The sequence below is a fragment of the Psammomys obesus genome, unplaced genomic scaffold (assembly GCF_907164565.1).
Source record: "Psammomys obesus unplaced genomic scaffold, mPsaObe1.curated_primary_1811, whole genome shotgun sequence".
Classification (NCBI taxonomy): Eukaryota; Metazoa; Chordata; class Mammalia; order Rodentia; family Muridae; genus Psammomys; species Psammomys obesus.
This window is the reverse complement of record NW_026596100.1, coordinates 7,537,414-7,561,530: the sequence shown is the minus strand read 5'-3', so window position 1 is coordinate 7,561,530 and position 24,117 is coordinate 7,537,414. Positions and strand designations below refer to the sequence as shown.

General features: G+C 35.5%; 1 protein-coding gene across 1 annotated transcript in view; it reads left to right on the top strand.

Moving 5' to 3' along the window:
* Nucleotides 1–23,330, top strand: part of Ppip5k2 (diphosphoinositol pentakisphosphate kinase 2) — a 25,826-nt gene extending 2,496 nt beyond the window's left edge. The window contains exons 2-10 of the mRNA XM_055628382.1: nucleotides 1,112–1,208; nucleotides 2,168–2,332; nucleotides 4,696–4,869; nucleotides 6,076–6,148; nucleotides 8,358–8,477; nucleotides 9,296–9,358; nucleotides 12,645–12,785; nucleotides 16,891–17,016; nucleotides 21,638–23,330. Of these exons, the coding sequence (XP_055484357.1) occupies nucleotides 1,112–1,208; nucleotides 2,168–2,332; nucleotides 4,696–4,869; nucleotides 6,076–6,148; nucleotides 8,358–8,477; nucleotides 9,296–9,358; nucleotides 12,645–12,785; nucleotides 16,891–17,016; nucleotides 21,638–21,750 (1,072 nt within the window). The 3' untranslated portion in view covers nucleotides 21,751–23,330. The remainder of the gene's footprint in view (nucleotides 1–1,111; nucleotides 1,209–2,167; nucleotides 2,333–4,695; nucleotides 4,870–6,075; nucleotides 6,149–8,357; nucleotides 8,478–9,295; nucleotides 9,359–12,644; nucleotides 12,786–16,890; nucleotides 17,017–21,637) is intronic.
* Nucleotides 23,331–24,117: the final 787 nt, after the last annotated feature.

Below are 24,117 nucleotides of genomic sequence, written 5' to 3'. Positions count from 1 at the left end.
TTTTTTTTTTTTTAGTTTCTTTACTGACTTTTGGTTTGTTTGTTTGTTTGTTTTTTCTTATATTCTAATCAATAATGGTGTAATATGGTGCACCTTTAATCCACACTCGTGAGATTAAGGCCTGGAGATTGTATGTCAAGGCCATCTTGGGCTACACAGCAAGAAGTGGTATCAAACAAACAATTACACAGAAAGAAGCCTGTGCTGGCTGTTAACAGTTCCCTGACAGGAGCTCCTTTTGCTTCTTCCTGTTCTAGAAGTTGGCTGGGTAACTGTTGAATAACTCTACATTCATGATAATATTGGATAAAAATAGGGGTTTAGTCCTAGGTAAAGCTGATACATTCATAATTCACCCTAATTAGCCTGATCAGCCTATTTTGGTGGGTTAATTTTTTAACTCTTATTTACTATTAACCTTTAACTTTTTTGTCTCTATCAACATCAAGGTCATAATTATTGCAACTTAATGATAATTTCTGGTGAAGTGCTCGGGCTTTTGTGTTCTTTATGATTATTTTGAATATTTAAGGTTTTCTACATTTTTCATACCAATTTTACAATTATTTCCTAATCTTCCAAAAAAAGTATGTTAGGAGTTTGATTAAACTTAGGCATTATATCTTGCAGTTCAAGGACTAGATTATGTATTCCAATAATCTAGCTATTGAGTCATTTGGAGTTGTTTTGTTTCTTTTTTGGTTATATGTTACGATTGGGACATGCATGCACACACATACAGTGCATGTGTGAAGGTCAGAGAGAACTTGTGAGGCTTGAGTGTTGTTCCACTTTGTGGATTCAGGGATCAAACTCAGGTTCTCAGTCTTGACAGCAGGTGCCTGAACATGCTCAACCATCTTCAAGGCCCTCATTTGAATTTCTGTCTGTGGTCATGAGACTGATGCCTAGTTAAAAAAAAAAAAAGAATAGATCTGATGATGGTGAACACTGTCTTTCAATGTTTTATTATTAACTCACATTTTCAAATTTTAAATAAGTTTTCTTATGTATAACCCTTGGGTTGATAAAGTTTGTTTCCTAGTTTATTTGTTTTTATGTGTATGGGTGTTTTGCTTGCATGTGTTTCTGTGCACTGTGTTTATGCCAGTGTCCGACGGAGATGGAATAATGCATCAGATCGCCTGGGCCTGGAGATGCTTGTGAACCACTCTATGGGTGGGACCTGCTTCTCCCGCACCAGTTTGGTGAAGTTTTTATCTACTCTGGCTGGTTTATTTAGGCCACTGTTATATTCCTAAGTTTTTTTATGTAAGGAATTGTATTTAGTTTTAGTTTATTCATTCTTGTGCTTTAAAATCTTGTATTTTACTATTACTTAGTCTCCCCTTTCTTTTATAGGTAGCTATTGGTATAAACTTTTTTTTTTAACTTGTCTGTCTCTTATGCTATAGGACCTGACACTATATCCCATTCATCTGAGTTCTTAGCACATGTCATACACTCAGCAAAATATCAAATGGATCATAGAATGATTGGTTTTTATACACTGTCATGTTTATTAGAAATACTTACTATAGAATTTAACTATTCTAATTTTTTAAGATAGGTTTTCTCTGTGCAGCCTTGGCTATCCTGGACTCACTCTGTAGCTCAGGCCGGCCTCAAACACATAGAGACCTGCCTGCCTATGCCTCTGCCTCCCGAGTGCTGGGATTAAAGTCATGTGCCACTGTGCCTGGCTTGTTCTAAAACTTTTAAACTCAACAGCTATTTTAGTTCATGCTCATTTTGATAGCATTCCTCTATGATAAAACTAATGTGTTCCTCATTGCTATTTGTTAGAATTATTCATCTCTGCATGTTTGATGAACTTTAGCTAAAGACTTTGTATGGTTATCGTCATTTTTGGCTTAGCTTTTCCACATGTTATATATATTTCTTAAAGCAATTTGTCTCTGTTACAGTAGCTGCTATACTAAGATGGTATAAGAATTAAGTTAATAATTAATTCACATATAACTATCAGCTGTCAGATTTATCAGAAACATTTTATTGGTATTTAGAGTTTGTTTGTGAGTTGACAAGGCTTTGTAGCCTAAATTCTGATTCCAGAGTGCTGGAATTTCTGGCATTTCCCATCATACCCAGCTCAGGCTAGGTATTTTAATCTGAATTTTAAGTGCTTTATATTGTTTTCTCATAGAATGAAGGCAGAAGGTCTCTTAAAATTGATGATGATGAACCTCATACTTCTAAGAGAGATGAAGTCGATCGAGCTGTAATATTGTTTAAGCCAATGGTATCAGAGCCAATTCATATACACAGGAAATCACCACTTCCAAGGTCCAGAAAGGTGACTCCAGCTGAGGTGAGTATCAATGTAGTGTGTGTCTTGTATAGAGCAAGCTAACTATATATTAATTAAAACTGAAAAGAAAATACAGCTTTTATTGTACAGCTAGGAATCCTAACAGATTTTTGTTTATCAAATAAATGTTTTAAAAAAAAATAGATGCCATTAAAAACATGCCAAATAAACCAAGCCTAATAGCATCTACCTTTGAACTTAGCAGTCTGCAGGTAAAGACAGGAAGATCAGGAATTCAAAGTCACCCTTGGTTACTCTGTGAATATGAGGCAACTCTGGATTACATGAGACTCTGCAAAACAAATGTACAAACAAAACCCACAGAGATACGTGTTGAGATTAGAGCTTTGTGTCAGCTCTCATGATAGCATTGGCTGTGAATCTGGCACTGAAGCTTGTCTAAAAACTTGCTGAATGTACCCAGTTTTCTTTTGTCTTGTCACTTTAGCTGTTCTTCAGTAAATAACTTGATTAAAAGCTTAAGATATCAGCATTTCTAGAAGGAGATAAAAATTGCCTGAGATGAGTAAATGATGCCTGATACTAGTAACACTGTAGGTTTTATTAGCCTGATTGCAGAAATCTACATAGAAATTTGAAAGTTTGATAGTATAATTAAAATTTTAATGATGTGTTAAGATCTATATTAAGTTAAATAAATTGTACCCAGTTATGAAATAAGATTTAAATAGCATAAAAGTAGAGTTGAGTGAACAGAATGAAGCTTAGATTAATTTTTGGTGTCTATGCTTTAATCTTTGAGTTATCTATTTTCTGTTGATGGTTTTCTTAGCATTGCTTGAGGCCAATGCTTATAAGTTTTTTAAAATACCTTCATATAAACTAAGAAGTTAAGCTCCAAGAAAAAAACTAGGAACTCTTAGGTCAGCTACTCACTGATGTTTAAATGCAAGAAGTATATAGAATTAGATTTAACATTCTCAAGCATTTAATAATAATTTAAGGGACAAAAAAAAAATTTCCAGTTCTCCCATCTATAATAATGTAATTGTTTTTAAGTAATTTTTGAATAATTGACATCTGAAAGATTGGGGCAACTATTCATAAAGTAAATCACCTCAACTTTATAAAGTAAATTATATGTTAGTGTTGCTTTAATATGCTATCTGAACTTAATTATAGAATGTTAATTTATAAGAAGTTAAGAAGTTAACTGCTTGTGATCTTGTGATCTATTAAACTTAATGTGTTCTATTAAAACTTAATCATAAATTAAGAAATCTAAAATTTTGTCCAGGTATTAAATTTAAAAACAAAGAAACAAACCAGAAATTACCCAAACTAATAAAACCTAATCTACCTCTTGTATGAAGGCAGTGTTTTTGATATATTGATGAACAAGCAATTTTCAGCCAATCAAATTTTTCAGAATTTCACAGTTACACACTTTCCTCTGTCCTCCACAAGATCTGTGTGTTAACTAGCATGGCAAATAGAACCATTGCCGTGGTCAGCTCTTAAAACACAGCACACATTTGCAAACCTTTTTCTCCTGAATATTTAAATACTTGCTTTCAAGAGATTATTTCTATGTCATGCTAAACGTTTACTTTATAGTATAAATTATTCAAGTAAAAACAACTTTTTCCGGCATCTTCCACCTCCATGGATGTCAGAAGTTTATATTTCCAAAAGACAAACAGAGAAAGGCTGTTGTCTTCATTTTCTCCAAGTAGCTTTTACTCTGACCTCAATGAACCTAGACTGCACACTGAGTGCTGGCTGCAGGCTTTACCTCCTGCACCTCCTGGCTCTCCTGGAGGGCAAGCACACTCTCCGGGAGATAGTCTGTCCATCTGATCCACCTGAAGCTCGCAGCTGTGCCAACTCATTTCCTTCTCTCAGTTACACATCGAATTCATTTTTCCTCCTGTGCTCTGGACTGAAAGCACAATCAAAAATAATACAGAGTTTTTTTCATATCTAATATAAAATAAACCAAATGCCTTTTATATTTAAATATTTTCATGTAAAGAAGCACTATAATTTTTCTAATTTTAAGGCAGAAGGGATAACTAGTAAACAGTATAGCTTGAAAGTCTAAAGGTAATAAGATCTTCTATGATTGTTGATCCTATATGCTAATTCTATAATTTTTTAGGGATTTAAATATTTAGCTCACAAATGAGTATTTAATAATTTGCCTTTGAGGGATAAAATGATAAGCAAATGCAAATAAACTGTATTTTTTTTTCTTCCTGATCTTTTGGCTCTAATGTATCTAACTTTGCATGCTTTGCTTTTTTTTTTTTTTTTTTTTCCTTTTTTTTTTTTTTTTGGTAGAGAGCCCTCTCTTTTTTTTTTTTTTTTTTTTTTTTTTTGCCCTTTTTTTTTACTTTCAGGAAGAGAGCCCCCTGAGTGTGTCTAGCCCAGAGGGCACTGGCACCTGGCTGCATTATACCAGTGGTGTGGGTACTGGGCGTCGAAGACGCAGATCAGGGGAACAAATCACCTCTTCCCCTGTCTCCCCCAAATCATTGGCTTTCACATCCAGTATTTTTGGCTCATGGCAACAGGTTTTTAAACTTTACTTCATTAAACATTTTTCATTCCTGCATTCAGAGCAACAAACAGCTGTTTTTGAGGACATCTAATCCCTTGTCGTTTACATCAGAGGAAATCCTTCTGTCTTAAATTTGAGTGCACCTTAAAATAACTTCTGATATTGGTCAATATTTCATAGAAATAAAGCACTTACGTTACATTACATGCGTTTGGCATTTTTACTGGGAAGCTTTTAAATATACAGGAGATTTTTTTTTTTAATCCTAATGCTCCTGGATTTTAGCGTTGCTAATAAAAATAAATTAGAAAAGAAAGAAATCTTTCTTTGACTTCAGTTGTCCTATAAGCTTCAAAAACAACATAATTAACATACTTTTTTGGTAAGAATATGTAATACCCTCTCATTATTTGAAAAGCCTCATTCCACTTAGAATTTGCTATGAATGTGAAATTTTTGAAAATATCAAAAATTTTATGTGGCCTGGTCTTAATTGGCAGTATCTAATTTTGATTGGTCTCTCTATGATTCCCTTATATGGAAGTATGTAACTTAAGAGAAGAGTGCAATATGTTTTCCAAACAAAACAGCAGGCATGTATGAATTTGTAAAAGTGGTTTTTACTAAAGTAACTTCAGAAGGACTTTCTTTGATGACATTTAAAACTAAAACACTCTGGTTTTATAATGGAAGGTCTGCCATCACATGATTTTTCTGATAATTTCCGATATTTCCTCTTGGAAATGTAATGCACTTGATTATAGGAAAAAGGGATTATGGTATCCATTAAGGCTGATTATTTAAAGGTTACTCTGATAATGCCCATGCATGGATCAGAAATTGTATGGTGACTTCAACAGTGTCTGTCTGTCATTTCTTTCGTTTGTGGTTGTTTTTCCTCTAAATACAGGAGCTGTTTAAAAGTGGGCAATGGGCTTCTCTTAAGAGAAAGTGAAAATACATCAATCTGAACTGTTTCTTTTCATCTGTTGTGTCTCATTATGTATGCCTGCTTCGCACCACTTCATTGCAAGGACCTCATATGAATTGGACTCCCTTCACAAGGGGATCTTGCATGATCTTTCGTGTTTTAAGAATTTCTACTAATATTTATCATACAGCTTATTAACCTTTGTCTGTCTGGAACAGGCTGCATATAAAATATGGATCTTTGAATCCATTTTACTGGTATATTTCATTCTTTGTTTTCTCTGTGCAGGTTGTATCTGAAAATGCCAACTATCTTCGAACACCAAGGACACTTGTGGAACAGAAGCAGAACCCAACTGTAGGTATGTTGGTGGAAAAAGAATTGTATTGTATACCCTCTTTTATAGGCACACGTAGAAAACTTTACAGTGGTAAAATCATGACCAAATGCTATGCTTTATATTTATATGCTTTATATTTAGTGTGCACTAGTTCAGAACTGTTGGATTCTAAGTCTCAAAATACAAGATACAATTTTCGTACTTCAAGAAGTAGTATTTAGTTTTGTTGTTTAACCCTATGAATGACTACTGCATGGTGACTAGTTGCCAGTGTTGGCTTTTTGTTTGTCTGTTTGTTTTCCTCCCAGCCATTGTTTTGAAGGAGGGATGGATGCTATTGTTGTAATAAGGTGTCTACAGTATTGTCCTTGAACTTATGGAAACCCTCCACTTTCAGCCTTTCTAGTATTGGGATTATAGACACAAAATTTTCCAATTCTACTTAAATTTATTAAGAAAACTTTACTTCCAAGATTTGTAGTCATAAGAAGGCTAGGCTGAGAGTCAGTGGCAAAGCTCATGCTTAGCATATGTGTGGTTCTTTGTTCCATATTTGGTACTGTGAAATATCTGTTAGTCAATAAAAATAAAAAGATGCCATTGTATTAAAAATTTTTTTTTTACTCTTTTGTTTTAATCGAGACTAAGTCTCTCTATGTATTCCTGGCTGTTCTGAAACTTGCTATTTAGACTAGGCTTTGCCTCAAAACGTAGAGAAGTCTACCTGCCTCTGTAGCTAGGATTAAAAACACACCACCATACCCAGCTAGAGATGTGAAAGCTAATTCCATGCTATAGCAGTTTTAAATAGTGACAAAAGCTTGAAATAGTGGGGGCAGCACCTTGCAGCAGTCTTACTTTCTTGTGTGGATTTACCCAGAGCGCTGTCGTGGGATCCAGTTCTATGTGGATTGCTGACATGAAGCTCCTTACTTTGTACAATAATATTCACGTAAAATGAATTAATCATTTATTCCAAAGAAGAGTGCAAAAAAATATCAGCTGATAATTACCAGTAAGAATAGCAAGGAATGATGGCTTCAGATACAAATGAAAAAGAAAATAAAAAGAAAAATGAGCAAATAAAGCAAAAAGATTTTAAGTACCCTCTCTGGGTGAGCTAGATTTCCTGAGGATCAGCTCTTTCTGAAACAAAGTGAACCTCAGTGCAGTTCTGCTCTTGATTGTGCTGTAAACAACTGCTTCCTCAGGAATATTCAGAACAGCATTGTCGAATACCCCTCTCAACCCACTGACCTTATGCTCATTGACAGACAGCTGTGACTCAGTGGGAGATGATTTTCTGTAAATGGTTATCTAAATAGGCTTGACACAGAGTGTAATTAGATGTCATGATGTGCTATCATCCGCAGTGTCTGAACTGCATTGGTACCTATGGCCCTTTCTTTAATTACCTCCAGCTTGCCTTAAGAGCTCTTGATCTCTCTTTGGTATCTTTATGTGTACATACATGACTCCCTTTCATTGAATGATCATGTTATATATTTGTCAGGAATTATTTATACTTTTCTCAGTGGTGAACATTTTTAAGTGTGAAGACTTTTGCTATAAGCATTGATGTATACTGGCTGTGTTTTATTGATGACATATTTTCTCAAAGGTCTTCATTAAAAGTTTCCTTTGTGAAGTCTCTTGTTAAGTGACTGAAAAGGAATGGTTTTTGTCTATTTAATTAATAAATAGCTTTTTCATAAGAAAGTATGATAATTCTTAATTTAGGGGAATCAGGAAAGATTATTCATTTCTCAGGTGTATATTTAAAAATAACTAATATGACTTAAGTCTTGCTAAAAGGTGTATGTATCATATATATTACATAATACATGATATATATGATACATATGAACTCCTTTTACAGCTTTGCTATAAAACTATGTTTTGTTTCTAAGTTAATTTCTATGATGGTATTTTTAGTACTTTCAGCATGTACATGTTTGATTGTTATGTTGGCATATTATTTTTCAAATAAGGCATTTTATCCAGTACTAAATTATTCCAATTGTATTTGTGATGAATAGTGGTGACTATTATAAGCACTGAATTCAAATAGGTATCATTAGAATATTACAACCATATTGTGAATCTGTTCAAGGCACTGCCAAAGGCTGCCTGTGCATTGGTAAGAGCCATGTTGATTGCATGCTGCATGATTCCCAATGTGAATGGAAGAACACCCGTTGCTGTATGTATCTTCTTTAACTCCCATCAGGGTCTCACTGTGCGGGCCTGTTTAGCACCTCAGTGCTCGGGGGTTCTTCAAGTGCACCTAACCTACAGGATTATGCTCGTACTCATCGTAAAAAGCTGACCTCTTCTGGCTGCATAGATGGTATGTGCGCACACGCACACACAGATTCATACCTACACCCATGCATACACTCATGAGCAGGGTCTCTCAAATGTGGGTCTGAGCCCACAGATGATAGGAGAGCCCCAGCGTCCTCCCAAATGCCCAGTAGTGCTCTCTAGGAAGCATATCTGGGGTCCAGGTTCTTCCAGTCAACAGCAGTTAGATTTAGAGTCATGTACACTAAGTGGTTTGTTAAAATAGAGAATTTGAACTCCATTATGATTGTAGCTGAATGAGAATCTAGATTATAAAAAATAAATTTCTTTTAGCATTTGAGCTTTTGTCTACTGTTAACACTCATTTATTATTATGGACAAACTAACACAACAGTGAATGGAATGTTTTTTAGTGAGAGAAAATATATTGGTAGTCATTTTATAAAAATAAAATAGAATGGAAACATTTTAAGATTCCTGATAATAGGACTTTAGTTTTAATATTTTGATGTTCAGAATGTCTTTCAGACTCCTGAAAATTTGTTCGTTTTCAACTCTTTCAGGATCAGCGTTGTTGAAAACATTTGCTCTTATCTGTACCAATTTACTGTAGTTAATAAAACATGGATTTACTGGAATTGCCAGGTCATCTTGCTTTTCTTTCTTTCGTATATTTCATTAAACATTTTGCCTGTACCATCAAGCCAGTTTACTGCTTTTAACCGGTCTTTGGCTTTCTTTCATTGTCCCCTCTGCATGTCACCTAACTCTGACTTCCTCACATATTTGTTTTCCCCTCTGTTTTAAGTGTTCTTCTTTTGGCAGCTGTGAACTTCAGGTACCTGTTTTTCTCTTTCTCAGACGCCACACGCGGTTCTGCTGTTAAAAGGTTTTCTATCTCATTTGCTCGACACCCAACCAATGGTACGTTTGCTTTTTATTTTAAAAGATACTCCCTGCTTCATCCCTTTTTAATTTTTTTCTTCTATTCAATGTGGGATACACAGTATCATTTATTTATCAATATTTCATTTTAGTTGGCATACAATTCCAACTTATTTATCAAACCACTGATACTGTCTTCTCCCTTTTCTGCTGTAATTTCCACAATGATTGAACATTACTTATCAATTTGTCTAATGACCACAATAATGATGAATTTTAATTCTAAACACCTGAAAATTCTGATTCCTTACGTGATCAGTTTATGCAATTTTTTTAAACTACAATTACTATTTCTTAATTTGTTCTTAATTCTTAACACTTAATTTTTTTCCTAATTATTTTTCTGATCACATTGCTTTATTGAGATACAACAAAAATGCAAAACACCCTAATGCCACAGAACCCATTGAGACATGTCTCTAAAGGTCTTGGGAGCCAGCTGCTGCGGGGCCCACGTACAGCGGATGACGAGTTCTGTCTGACACAGATGTGTGTGAGCCGGCCACTTCAGAGACTTTCCAGGATCAGCTTGTGCTTGGGCTGAATGGTTTTCTGTTAGCCAGCAGTCATTGCCTTCTGGTGCCTTTGCATTTTCGTAAAATTTGGAAAATTTCTGGTAGGAAGAGAACTGAAGTTAAAATCCAGAAACTCGATTCTGTTTCACTCAGGTTCCCTTATACTGAGGCTGGATAGAAGCGTGTCCATGACTTGTTATAAACTGAGTTGTTGCGGCATTACAGCTTTTTGCTAAAGCTTGATTTTATTGAGCTAGAGGGAGTACTGATCTTTTGTGTTAGGGAAATGTTTTGCTTTGCTTGAGACAGGGTCTGATATTATAGTCAGGCATGCTAGCCTCAAATTTACTATGTAGACCAGGTTGGCTTCAAACTTGAATGTCCGTCCAGCTTTAGCCTTTCCAAGTGCTTAGATTAGATGTAAGCCACTATGCCTGGCTTACTGATGGTTTTCAAATCCCATATAGGCTTTTGCTTTCACTTGTAATAAAGATACTTTTATTCCTGGATTTTTTTTTTTTTTAATTTTTAACAGCAAATAAGTCTTTCAAAAACTAACTTTTATGAAGCTTAAGAATTCAACTCATTCTAATTTGATTCCGCTATGACTTCTAAAGGTAACACGTGCTTAGTTAGAAGAAAAGCACGGGTCCTAAGGAAACCCCTACAGGAGGGGGTGTCAGCTTTACAAGTGCTTATGTTTTTACAACAAGTACTGTGGGTTTTCTGAGGAAGTTCTACGTTTAACTACGGTAAAAGTAGTAGTTGAGTAGTAGTAATTACTTCAATTTAATAGAAAATAAGAGTAATTTTATACTTCTTTGGTTTGGGCTTTTTCTTTTAAATGTGGCTTTTCTACACATTATACAGCTTGATGTATAGAAATATATTCCTTTCAATTCTAGAAATATTCTTTTTGGGTTTTCAATACTTCTTTTTCTTTACTGCTCTTCTGTGTTATCTGTCCCATGAATTGTCATTTGACCCTTTCACTTTTTTATTTCCCATGACTTTTATGTTATGTCCTCTTTTACCCACATCACGGACTTCCCAGCGTCTTTAGCTAAGGGGCGTGGTGGAACAACTATCTCCTGACAGTGCTTTACCTTATTCTCTGGGCCTCTGTGCAGAATACCTATACCTCTCTAGGTGCTGCTCCGTTTCCTCTGTGGAATTTCTAGGCTCCAGTGGTATGTTTTCATAGCTTCCAAACATGTCAGTAGGGTGGCTTTTAAAATTGCTGCACTAACCCTTTCATTGTACATCAAGACCCAATTTAAGACAAATAGCAAGAGTGTATAGTCTAGAGCAATTTGATCAGACCTCATTTGCTGTTTTGAAATTCAGCCAGCAAATGAAAGGAACTATCACAAAAAGACTGCTGAGCACCCTGAGAAAGGAGAAAGGCATATTGTTAAGAGTATTGCAAAGGAGGGATTTTTGCTAATTTGCATGAACCACTTGTGTTTAACAAGGGAAAGAATTGTAGAGCTTCATTCCTCAGTGTGAACTGAGTGAGTTGCCGTAGCTGCTGCTGTGATATTTTACTGTTACTTCTGTTTTGTTTTGTTTTGTTTAACATTATGTGAAACGGTCTGTCATGCTTTGGTTTGCACCTGGAAATTAATCATTAATTTTATTAATCCTTTGGTTATTTTCATAACAACATTCAATTAATTCTCTTTTAAAACGTTCCCCTGTTCCAACTGAGAATTCCAGCAATTCTTGAGTTCCTTTCAAATTTTTTATAAATCTGATAGCATGTAATCCCATAATGAGCATATGTATGTTGAAAAGAGTCCATTTTTGCAATCTGAGTTTAGATGATTTTTATTTAACTGTTAATACTCTGTTTTATGTAAATATGAGCAATGGAGGTATTTTTTCAGAGAAGACTTAGTTTGAATTTTGGGAAACATCTATTATTTTAAGAGCATATAAAAGCAAATTTTAAAGCCATTCAGTTAAATGAAGTTTAAATGGGTAATTTTATTCTTAAAAATGAAAACTAATGTTTTTGTTAAAAGTAATTTGTATGTATATGTGCTTTTGTGTCACTGATTATATTAACACATCACTGCATGGTTCATCATGAAATTTTGTAGCCTGTGCAATTCTTAAACATGGATATACTTGCACTTTGTTTAGCTTTTTACTGGATCTAACTTTGCTCAGCAGAGATTTCCAAAAATGGAATTATTGGTGTTCAGTAAAGGAGTATTTTGGAATTTTAAGTCCAGTCTGACTGATTAATTGTTACTCAAGGACCATGTTAGGGTGTTATTGGCCTTAAAGAAAAATTAGTGTCTTTGCTCCACAATTAATTGCATAATTAACTCCTGAAATTTGTGTTGAATTTACCTTCATCATTGTCAAGATACTGTAATATCCTGGTATCAAGGAAATAAGGCATCAGCTTGTTCATCTGCTAAATAGATCTAACATTAAAAGATTAGAAGCTGAAAATGTATCTTTACCCTACCCCAGGTTTTCTTCATTATTCTGAGGTTCTACCAACAGTGAAGGATTGTGTGCATGCTCTACTGTCTGATTACATTTAAAGTGATCATGCTCATATCTTGTTTTGGTTTCATGTTGCATAGCATCTGGTGTCATGACTTCAAAGATTTTGTGTGTTTGCACGTAAAAGCCTGAACTTTCCATTCCTTAAGTAAGTTGCCTTCCTTTGTAATGCTTGAGTTTTTAAATAGCCAATCTTACTCTTGCATTCTTTATTTCTTCTCTTTTAGGCTTTGAGCTGTATTCCATGGTACCATCCATCTGTCCTCTGGAAACGCTTCACAATGCCCTGTTTTTAAAGCAAGTGGATGATTTTCTTGCTTCCATTGCTTCTCCATCAACTGAAGTTCTGCGCAAGGTCCCTGAAATGTGTATGAAATTTACCTTCATTATTATTGAATTATTGAACAATAGATATCCAAATATAACCCAAATTTGAAAAATGCAAACTCAATGTAATTGTGAATAGAATTTTAAGAGTGACAGAAGTAAGGGAATAATATTGGTAATTCCTCCGTGTGATGTGTGATATACCATTTTTCTTGATTCTAGCCTGAGATCTTTTTTCTAACAGTAAAAGTAAACAGTATTATATGTTTATTATATGGTGTTAATATCTTTTTCTTTAAAAGCTATACTTGTTGGAAAGCTTGGATCATATTTTATAATTTACAGAATGGTTTACATGAACTTACACATGTCCATCCCTCAACATTTTTGCTAATTACAGGCACTTGGTTGTTATTGTTGTTTTGTTTTATATTTGAGACAGGGTTTCTCTGTGTAACCCTCAAGTTACATAGGTTCTCCTCAAGCTCACATAGTCCTCCTTCCTCAGCGTCCCAATACCTGAGATTACAAGTGTGTGCCACTACATCCAACTTTAGAAAGAGCTTTCCTAAAAGGTGCCAAATTAGAACAACAGGCTTTTAAACTGTATTTTCCAAATTATATTCTGAAGAAGGTATCCATGTGCATTAAGAAAGAGAGTTCATACTAAGTAAGTTTTGGAATTGACTGTATCCTCCCTTGAACTTAGAGTTACATTAGTGTGTAAAAGGATAGAGTTTTATAAAGAATCCAGATTTCCCACAGCATTTTTTGTTATTAGGAAAACCAAACAAAACAACTTTTTGTTTTTAATACATTAAACATCAGGTGACACTTGTCATTTTTATCTCCATAATATTCCTATGTGTGTTGGAATTTCCAGTTTGGAAAGCATCAGTTTGAGAAGAGAGATATTTGAGTTACATCTTAGAAAACTACAGACTATCTCTGCATACCATTCTCTTCTCTAAGATGCCATAAGTATATTTTGTCTGAGAATAAAATGATATATTTTGGAGTTCTTAGAGTTAATTAATGCCACATTTTTATCTTGGTGTTTCTTGCCTTTCCTGGGCTATCACATAATATAACTTGAGGAATACTGGTGACAGTTTAATCTGACCTGATGGTGTTCCTTCATTTTAATTTTTATTTTTTATATTAATTTCAGTTTATTTGCTTTGTATCTCAACTGTAGCCCCCTCCTTCATTCCCTCCCAATCCCAACCTCCCTTCCTCATCTCCTCCTGCCCCTCTCTAAGTCCACTGATAGGGGAGGTCCACCTCCTCTTCCATCTGACCCTAGTTTATCAGGTCTCATCAGGACTGGCTGCAGTGTCCTCTGTGGCCTAACAAAGCTGCTCCTCCTTTGGGGGGTGGGGGAGGTCAAAGAGTCCACCACTGAGTTCATGTCAGAGACAGTCCCTGTTCCCCCTACTAGGGAAACCCACTTAGATGCTAAGCTGCCATGGGCTACATCTGAGGAGGATGTAGGTTATAGGATAAACATACTAAAATCTGTATACCTAAAGAAACTAAACAGGAAGGAGGTCGCAGGGTAAGATGATCAATCCTCACTTAGAAAGACATATGGGATGGACATTGGAAGTAGGAGAAAACAAGAAACAGGACAAGAGCCTACCATAGAGGGCCTCTGAAAGACTCTACCTGGCAGTGTATCAAAGCAGATGCAGAGACTCATAACCAAACATTCATTTCTCCAAGACAATGATACTTTGCCATTCCTTCTGCTTCTAGTAGCAGAGGCCAGCTGTCAATCAGCAGTGTTTGGTAATGAAGATGTTTCCAAACTATTTCCCTTTGGGGATGCCTCTGTGAAGTAGGCTTCAGTTTCAGATTGTTACATACGAATTGTCTAATTTTAAGCATCCATCGTTCTCTAAATAAAATAAGTTATAAATAAGGCAAAGTCGAAAGAATGAAGATAATCTTATTTATGTTATCCGTAACATAGTAAATAGACAGTGTTGTTCCCTCAGAATAGAGAATCCAAATAGATTCCATTAGAGTGTTCTGCTTTTGCCTTAGACTTCATGTTTCATTGATCACCTGGGCTGAGGCCTTAAACTCTTCAGTTAGAGTAAAAGAAATGAGCCTTGTAAGTGAAAAGGGCTTCAGGTAGTTCTTGATACTACTTAATTTTAGAAAGTTTGCAGTTCATGACTTAAAGGTTTATTCTGAAGAAAACTTTAATGTACTAATTAGGAAAAGATAATCTTAAGGTTTATCCTCCAGAACTCTTATTTTATGATTTTTTTTTTTTTTCTCTGTGTAGCCTTGGCTGTCCTAGACTCACTTTATAGACCTGGCTGGCCTTGAACTCATAGCAACCTGCCTGCTTCTTCCTCTCTTGAGTGCTGGAATTAAAGGCAGCCATGTACCACCATACCCAGCTTACTTCCTTTTTTTATAGTTAGTGAATGCAGTTCATTAGAGTGTATTATTGTGACATATTAATAAGGTGATTTTAGATCCCTATCCTGTTAAGACTTTTAGCTCTCTTAAAAATTTCATATTACTAGCTATGAAAGAGAACTAGATGGAAAAAGTATATTACATAATGTAATCCATAAGATTGACTAGACATTTGCAACAGTAGATCATTGGGCCTCAACCTAGATTTCCAAGGACCATTGGAAATTGATGAGTAAGAAAGAAGCTGAATATTTATCTTCTGTGACTTTTTCATCCAGTGGATCTGCTTTGAAACATTTAACGTGGTGGTCTACAAAGGTTTTCTGTTAAAGGAAAAACCCTAGTTAGTTTTGCTATCCCCACCACCAATTCTTAGACTACTAAACAAAATGTGGTGTCAGATATAAAGTAACTGAATCTCTTATCTTATAAATCAGTTGCACAATTTATACTTAGTATGAATACTGTGAATTTACATTATGTATATTTAATTCCCAGTAGGCACAGAACTGTATTGATTCTGTGGTGTTTATAGCATGGGGAACATTGCTAATCTGGTAATGTTCAAAGGCTTCATCAAGGACAAACTTCAAAGGTCGTAGCTAAAGATGACTAACAATAACATATTAGCAGTGAGCTCACTCATATAGGTGAGCTCCACTTATTTTCTGCATATTGGCCCATCTTCCTGTAGAACTTCATCACTAGTAATTAACTGTTTACTTGCTCTTTCTGTACCATTCAGTGCCTCCATGTTGAATAGAAAGCTGGGCTGTGGAAAAGGAGAACAGCTATAAATTCTCATTCATGAAGATAACTCTCTTAGCTGCTTATGATATAGTTAAGTTTTTTGGTTTGTTTGGTGGGTTGGTTGGTTGGTTTTGGTTTTGTTGAGAAAGTTTCTCTGTGTAGCTTTGGCCGACCTGGATTTGCTTTTGTAGATCAGGCTGGCCTTGAACTCAAAGCAGTCTACCTGCCTCTGCCTCTCTGAGTGCTAGGATAAAAGTCATGTATCACCATGCCCAGCTATTTTTTTTAACTATGGTATGTCAGTAGATAAAGATGCTTATAAATAAATAATCCCTTAAGTCTGTACTTGCTATTAGGATTTTTCTTTTTAAAATTACTCTTTTGTTATAGGCAATAAAACTATGCCATGACTCCATCCTGTTAAATACATCTTAGAGCAGGATACAAGTAATATGTTTCTCAATGGGTTTGGGGGACAAGCTTTCTTTTCTATATACTGTTGAAATAATATAGTTTCAGTATATTTATTTGAGTAAGACTGAGAGAATTTCCTTTCTATTATAAAGATGACTTGGCTGGATTTACTTTGTGAACCTTGTCTTTTCTATGACGTACTACTATTTGTACTAATTATTGGGCATATTTTCAGTTATTAAATTATATCATTAGAATTTTTGTAGCTGGGCCTTGTGGCACAGGCCTGTAAGCTCACCCTCTCAAGAGACTGAGGCAGGAGGATTACAAGTTCAATGCTAGCCTGAACAACACAGTGAATGTAAGGCTAACCTGAGCATCTTAGGTTGTCTCAGAATAAAAAGTAGAACGAAGACAGGTGGTAGGGTTAGTGTAATAGTATGTCTGTAGCATGCGTGAGTTCAACCCTGGGTTCAACTCCCAGTATTTTAAAAAAGAGGTTTTGTAGTGCTAAGATAGACTTTATAGGAAGTTATTTCTTTTCAGCCTCTGTGGCCTCGCGTTCCAGTCCAGGAATGCGAAGAAAAGTCTCCTTAAATACATACACACCTACAAAGATTCTCCCAACACCACCAGCTACCTTAAAGAGCACCAAAGCAAGCAACAAAGCAGGTAAGAGGTGTGTCTGAGTCTGCGATGCCTTATAAACAGCAGAGATAATAGGGCATCTCCTCTTCAGTCATGGGAAGTCCTAACTCCTGCTTCCCATAGTGTGCTAACTAAGTCTGTTGTCATGACTCACTTAGACACATCTTTCTGTGTAATCTCCTTTTTTTCTCTAGCGTTCATGTTTTCCACTATATGTATTAATAAAATATATTTTCTGTTCTTCTTATTTTTATTTTTTCAAACCTTCTGTCTTGCTCCTTTGGGCTTAGGTATTATTTTATGTTTAAAAAAAAAAATCTGTTACCCAGAGTTTTTATATTCTACTTGTCATCTGGTGATGTGACTCCCAAGTTCAGCTCTTTAGTCAGCACTTTAGTTTTTATCTTCTTGTCCAAATAACTGTGTATTGATCCTTCACCCAAGGCTACCAAAGAGCCACTACATCTTCATATTGTCCCCTGTCTCCAGCTCTGCTTTGTGGTTGAATGATGTTTCTCCTTATGCTTATCCCAGACAGGGCCTCTCACCCTGTTCATTTTGTTCTCACGCTTCATCTTGTTTGCCTAAGAAAAAACCTTATAACTCTGTGCTTTCACTATAAAAACTCATGGCAGAGATTCTTGTCAATTTGTTAATGTTTTCAGATTTGGTGTCAGATGGACATATATATATATATATATATATATATATATATATATATATATATATATATATCGTCTCTGTAACTTGTTAGTTACGTTACTTGACTGACATTAATCCTCAGTTGACAGTAAGAAAATCTGGGTAAAGAGTCTTCTATAGAATTGTCAGAGGTGAATATACATGTGTAAAGTATGTGGCTACATTGTAAGCATTCTCTGAATGGTAGTTTTATTTATTAATCTTTTGCTGTAGCTAACCTCCATTTCTGCCAGATAAATCCCCTTGGCACTCTTGCCTTATGAATCAGTCAGTATTTTAAGTAGATTTGAACCTTATACCATCAAGTAAGGCTAAAAGCTATAGTGTTCAAAACTGCACAGTTGTCTTAAAATAATTTTGATGTATTTTTTTGTTTTTGTTTTAAAATTTTTATTTATTTATTAGTTATTACAATTTATTCAATTTGTATCTCGGCTGTGGCCCCCTCCCTGGTTTCCTCCCAGTCTCACCCTCCCTCTTCTCCCCCCCAAACCCCTCCTCTAGTCCACTGATAGGGGAGGTCCTCTTCCCCTTCCATCTGACCCTAGCCTATCAGGACTGGCTGCATCATCTTCCTCTGTGGCCTGGCAAGGCTGTACCCCCTAGGGGGAGGTGATCAGAGAGCCTGCTACTGAGTTCATGTCAGAGACAGCCCCTGCTCCCCTCACTAGGGAACCTACTTGGAGACTGAGCTGCCCATGGGCTACATCTGAGCAGGGGTCTAAGTCCTCTCCATGCATGGGCCTTGGTTGGAGCATTGGTCTCTGCAGGCCTCCTGGGCTCAGAGTTTTTGGCTCTGTTGGTCTCCAGTCTTTCTATTCCCCCCTTCTTTCATAAGATTCCCTGCACTCTGCCCAGATTTTGGCTAAGAGTCTCAGTATCTGCTTTGATACCCTCATGAGCAGAGTCTTTCAGAAGCCCTCTGTGGTAGGCTCCTGTCCCTAAATTTTGATGCATTTCATATACAGTACAAAACTGGCATTTGTACAATTCCTTTTTCTAAGAAATTAGTGCTGTTTTTATGTCCCTGGCAATAAAGGAAATAGCAGAAGAGGTATGACTTGGGTCCCTGATAGCTAGTAATCAGGGACCAAAGCTTTGAATGCTCTTGGGATTGCAGGACACATTGCTGTTCTTGACATATTAATGATCCTATAGATGCATGGGTAGCAAAGTTAAAATGGTATTGATGTGTTATAATTGGCTTTTAAAATGCTACTTGTTCATAATATGGGGTACACAAACCAAAATAGCCACAGGAATGACGTGGACGCTACCCAAGTACATGGATTTCTGTGTCACGTATACCAAGGCATTGGTCTGTAGTTTTGTGCTCAGAATGTGCTTTTCAGGATTAGTGTTAGAATGGAGGTATTTTCATAAAGGATCTGAAAAGTATTTCTCCTTTTGTGTTTTCTGAATATGTTTTATAAGGTTATAATTTCCACCTTAAGTCCTTGGTAAAATTAATTTTACGTCTCATTTTATGGCAGGTTTGATGACTCACATTTGTCAGGAAATTTACTCAATTGTCTTAAGATGTTAGCTTTGCTCTTTCTTCATAACCATTTTAATGTATGAGACACTAGTAGTTGTATTCTGCCTTTTTCGTTTGCACTTAATAAAGATTCATCAATTCTTGGCCTTTTGAAAAGACTGTCTTCTGCTTGTTAGTCTGCTTGCTTTATCTTGAATGACCTCTCCTTGGTTTTCATTGAGCCTCAGTGTAGTTATGGATAGGCCTTCTTTATTTCTTTTCCTTATACTTACTTTATTCTTTGTTGTTTTATTTTGAATTGATTCAATAATTTGTAGAATTTCACCTAAATGTGTGTGCTGCTTTTTGTTGTATTTTTGTAGTATTCTTTTATTGATTGCTCTAAATACATGTTCTTAGCATCGCGTGGTCTACTTTTGTATCATCTAAAATAGTAAGGCGGAAGCTTTTAGCTTCCTTTACCTTTTTTTTTTACCTTTACTTCATCCTTTCTACAGAGTTATCATGTCTGAGTGTTACTCCCATGTGCAGTACAAACAATAAAATTCAGTGCTGTGCTAGGTCCCTTTAAAAGTATGTTTATTTTAAAGAAATGAAGTGGGGAGCGGGATAAGGGCCTGTACTTGTACTCAACTGTTATTTTCTAATGTTTGTCATGTTTTCATTGAAGTCTGTATTTTTGTCTGGTTTCATTTGCCTTAAGCCTAAAACGTTTTACTGTTTCTTATACTATTGGTCTATTGACAGCGTAGTCATTTTATCATGAAAAAAGAATGTCTGACCGTTCTTACAGAGTAATTTTGCTATCAAATTCTGGATAGAAAGCATTCTTTTCTTGATAGTCCAAATGATGTCTCACTCTCTTCTGGTTCCCGCTGTTTCTATAAGTTCTAGCTGATTTGAAATGTCCCATGCGTACAACTTTCAGTTTTCTCTGCCTGAGTCAGTGTTTTGTCTGCGTCTGTGATTTTCAGCAGTTTGATCGTGGCTGCCTCTGTTCTTCATCTTCCCTCTTCTTTTTCCTTTGTATTCATGTGGTAATCCTTACTGCTTTTCTGTTTGCTTCATTTGGCTGTTAAATCCAACAAGTTTATTTCAGTTATTTTAGCTTTTTTAATTTGAAGCATTCTATTTTATTCTTTTTAGTGTCTCTTTTGAGACAAGATTTTATTCATTGTGAACATAATGATTTATACTTTAAAAATTGTTTTAATTATTCATGTCTTGATTAGTCTGTCAGTTTTCTCCTTTATACAAAAGGTATTTTTCTGTTTTCTGCTATATTAAATATTTATAATACTATATATTAATCTTAGTATATTAAGTACCTTTTAAATTATATCCTAGACATGATACATGATATGTTATGTGGAACCTTTGGATTCTGGTATTTCAGCTATATTTCTCCAAAGAATATTGCTTTATTTTTAAAGTAAAAAGTTAAATTTGCTGACATCAGATTGTAAAATTATGTCCCTTGAAGCATTTGACAGCTCGCAAACCCAATTCTATCCTTGTAGCCTGTGCTGCCTGAGGTTTTCTGTGAATGCAATAGATTAATCACAGTTCATGTGTGAATTACAGTCTTGCCCTTTCGGTCAGCTATAGTTGTCCCAATACTTGTCATCTGTTTCTTCATACTAGGGAAGGCTAGCTTTTATGTTGGAGATTTAGCCACATTCTGTGGTGGACATTGAGAGCAGGTCTCAGCTCAAAGCTATTGAAAGGAGTGGTGGAGTGTCACCTGTGCTGCTCTCACCTTAGACTTGATTGTCCTCTAGCAGTTGCCTAATTCTGTCACTTTCTGCTACCTTTATACACGTTGTTAAGGTTGTCCTTTCTGTCTGTGGCCGAGTGTATGCAGCTCAGATGAAGATAGGTCAGCCTAACAAGGATGTCCCTGTATGGTGAAAGGGTAACTGCACGTAGAGTAGCTCTTTGACTAGGCCTGGCTTTGATGTTGGCACAAACATAGACAGTACATTCAGAGTCAAGAAAGAATGCTTCTGGCCTTCCAGCCTTCCAACTTTGCATAGTAATGAGATGGAAGACATAAGAGGCTATGGTACCTATAGATTAAATGACATTCAGTTTTCAGCGTGCTTAGTTTCTATTTCCTGTCAGATATAAGTAGAGACAGTTTTAATGGGAAGTTGGATTTCTATATCAGGAGCTAAGGGAAAAGGTCTGAATGGATTATACTTACAATGATGAAAATGAACGTTTGCCATTGAAGAATATAGAGTGAACTAAAAAGTTGGTTTTGTGAACACAGTCCATTATCATTACTTTTTGTGTTGACTTCTAAAAAGTTAAAATGTTATATTGAATGCTTATACTGTTTTATTATAATTATAGCAAAACAGCCCCATCACTCACCAGGTTCCTTTAACCTTGATGATGTGTAAATCCTAACGGCACTGTTTCTCTCTTTGGCTGGCACAGCAGTCACTGCTCTGTCTCCGGCAGTGGCTTCTCATGCCTCAACTCGGAAGAAGAGCTTACCTGGAAAAACTGAGGGACATGAACACAAGAAAGGCACTGGGAAGAAAAGATGAATTCACGCCAGAACCAGAAGTTCCAGTACTTAGAAAGGGACCTGTTGCTGAGTGAAAGATGTGTAAGAAACCTTGACTGAAGCTGCTCAGAGCCAGTGATCCATGTATTACCATGCTTTACTTTGTACATTTGTATATTTCTTTAAACTCCTTGAAAGCTAGAGCACCCTCTGTTTTTATTCAGACAAGGAGCTTTGGCATGATTTAGAAATGTTCAAAATAATGTCTGTCCACTTTATGTGTATAACAGAATTCATGACAACTGCTGTAGCTGTCACTGTGATGATTACCATGTGCCTGTTGCAAAGACAAAGGACCCAGAAATCCGGCTGACTGGCACCAAAGTGTACTCTCACCAGGTGCCTCTGCACACACTTGCGTTTCTACAGGGTTGTGCTTAGTAAGACTGGGCGGGCAAGATCACATGTGGATGACTTTAATTTAAAGTACCTTTCCAAAGAGATCTCATTGACCATTACATTGGAATTTTTGTTATTGTTACAGTATCATATGCTGCAATATTTATTAACTGTATTATATAAAACATGAATTATTTTTTTCAATTTGTGCTTTAACTTTTTTATTGTGAATTATTTAAAATATTACAAATACAGGTGGGAGAACTATACCTTTATACACATAAATTTACAAATTATTTCGTAGAAAATATTTTCTTTGTACATTTCTTTACCATAAAGGGTACTTGGTTCATCAAGAAAAAATTTGTTTTCTGTATTAAAAAGATAGGTATTTTTAGAGTTTCTTTATGAACTGTAACTGATAAATTTGTAAATCTTATACTTGATTATGAGAGTTTTTCTTGAGACCTCTGGACTCAGATCTAAAATGGGAGTTGTCAATGTTAAACTAAATTCTTCAGTTAATAACTGTCATCTATAGTGTGTTTCTTGTGTTTTCGTTCTTATGTCCAATGTATTTGTTGATTTCACCAAGAAAACTCAAAGACTGAACATTTGTAGTAAGTAAATACTGTTTACAAATGATGAGATTTGGAAGAAAGATTGAGGTGACTGTTGTAATTTCATCTATTTTTTTTTCTTTTAGAAAAAAAGGGAAAGAAATTATTATCTTGGTGCTTTTATCCCTTGATGCACAAATAATTGTGTGAAACAGTTGATATTATTTACAAACTAAACAGTGCAGTAAAAATCCCAAGGATTAGATGCGATATGATTTAAAGTAGTAAGCTGTACCTTCAAGCTTATGTTTAGAGCAACTACTAGACCCTTAAAGTATAAATACAGCTATTGTAAGTCTTCAAAAGAGACTTCAAACCTTAAATCATCTTATGAACTGACTTCTAGAGAATAGGCATATTATCTTGGTTGTTTAAAAAGGGATGAAATACAAAAGTTACAAATATATACAGTTAAATAAGTTCATATACTTCACTTGAATGTAAATGGATTATATGGTGATATCTTGTAAACAATTGAATGTATATAAGTTTTCTGTATGTGAATACATGATTAATGTGCTCATTATGGGTGGGGGCTGAGGATACTATTATTTTTTAAGTGGAATGAATAAAATTCTTTCTAGAATAAGAGTGACCTGAACGTAATATGCTTTATTTGCTTTATTTCTTTTGTCTCAAAGTAGAAAGTCCCTAGTAATATTTTATATTAAATAATGTTTACTAAAATTTACTAATCAAACACAAAGCAGTTTATTGTCTTCCACCTTAGAAAGTATGCTAATATTCATTTTCCCAGTATTATTCAGTAATTGAAGAATTGTCAAGTCACCCTGAGATGTTAGTCTTCAAAATGTATCATTCTTTGCTTCACCCCTAGGAACCCTATATCACAAATCTAATAGCCCTTAAAGTCTCCTGTTGGCAAACCCTACTGACCTGCTTTTAATGAGGTACATAGTCCATTCTGAACTACTAACAAATATGAGAGGGCATCACAGCAATCTTGTATTAAAAAGTATGCTGAATGTTTTAAGTCTTGAACAGGAAATAGAGACAGAAAAGAAATGATAACATGACAGAAGCATATGGTGTTATTTTTGGTCTTTATGCAGAGCTGAAATGCAATAGATGACAGCTATAAAGAAAAGTTTAAGTTTCTTGAGGAATCTGATTTAAAACTCATCAGCTGTTGGGAGACATTAACTAGACCTGAGGCATATACAGAAAGAAGTGGCAGGGAGGGGGCAGGGTAAATAACAGGAATGATGTTTGAAAAAGCCATATGACCTAGTTAGGGGAACAGGGACTATCTCTGACATGAACTCAATGCCAGGCTCTTTGATCACCTTCCCCTGGAAGGTGCAGCATTGCCAGGCCACAGAGGAAGATGATGCTGCCAGTCCTGATGAGACCTGATAGGCTAGGGT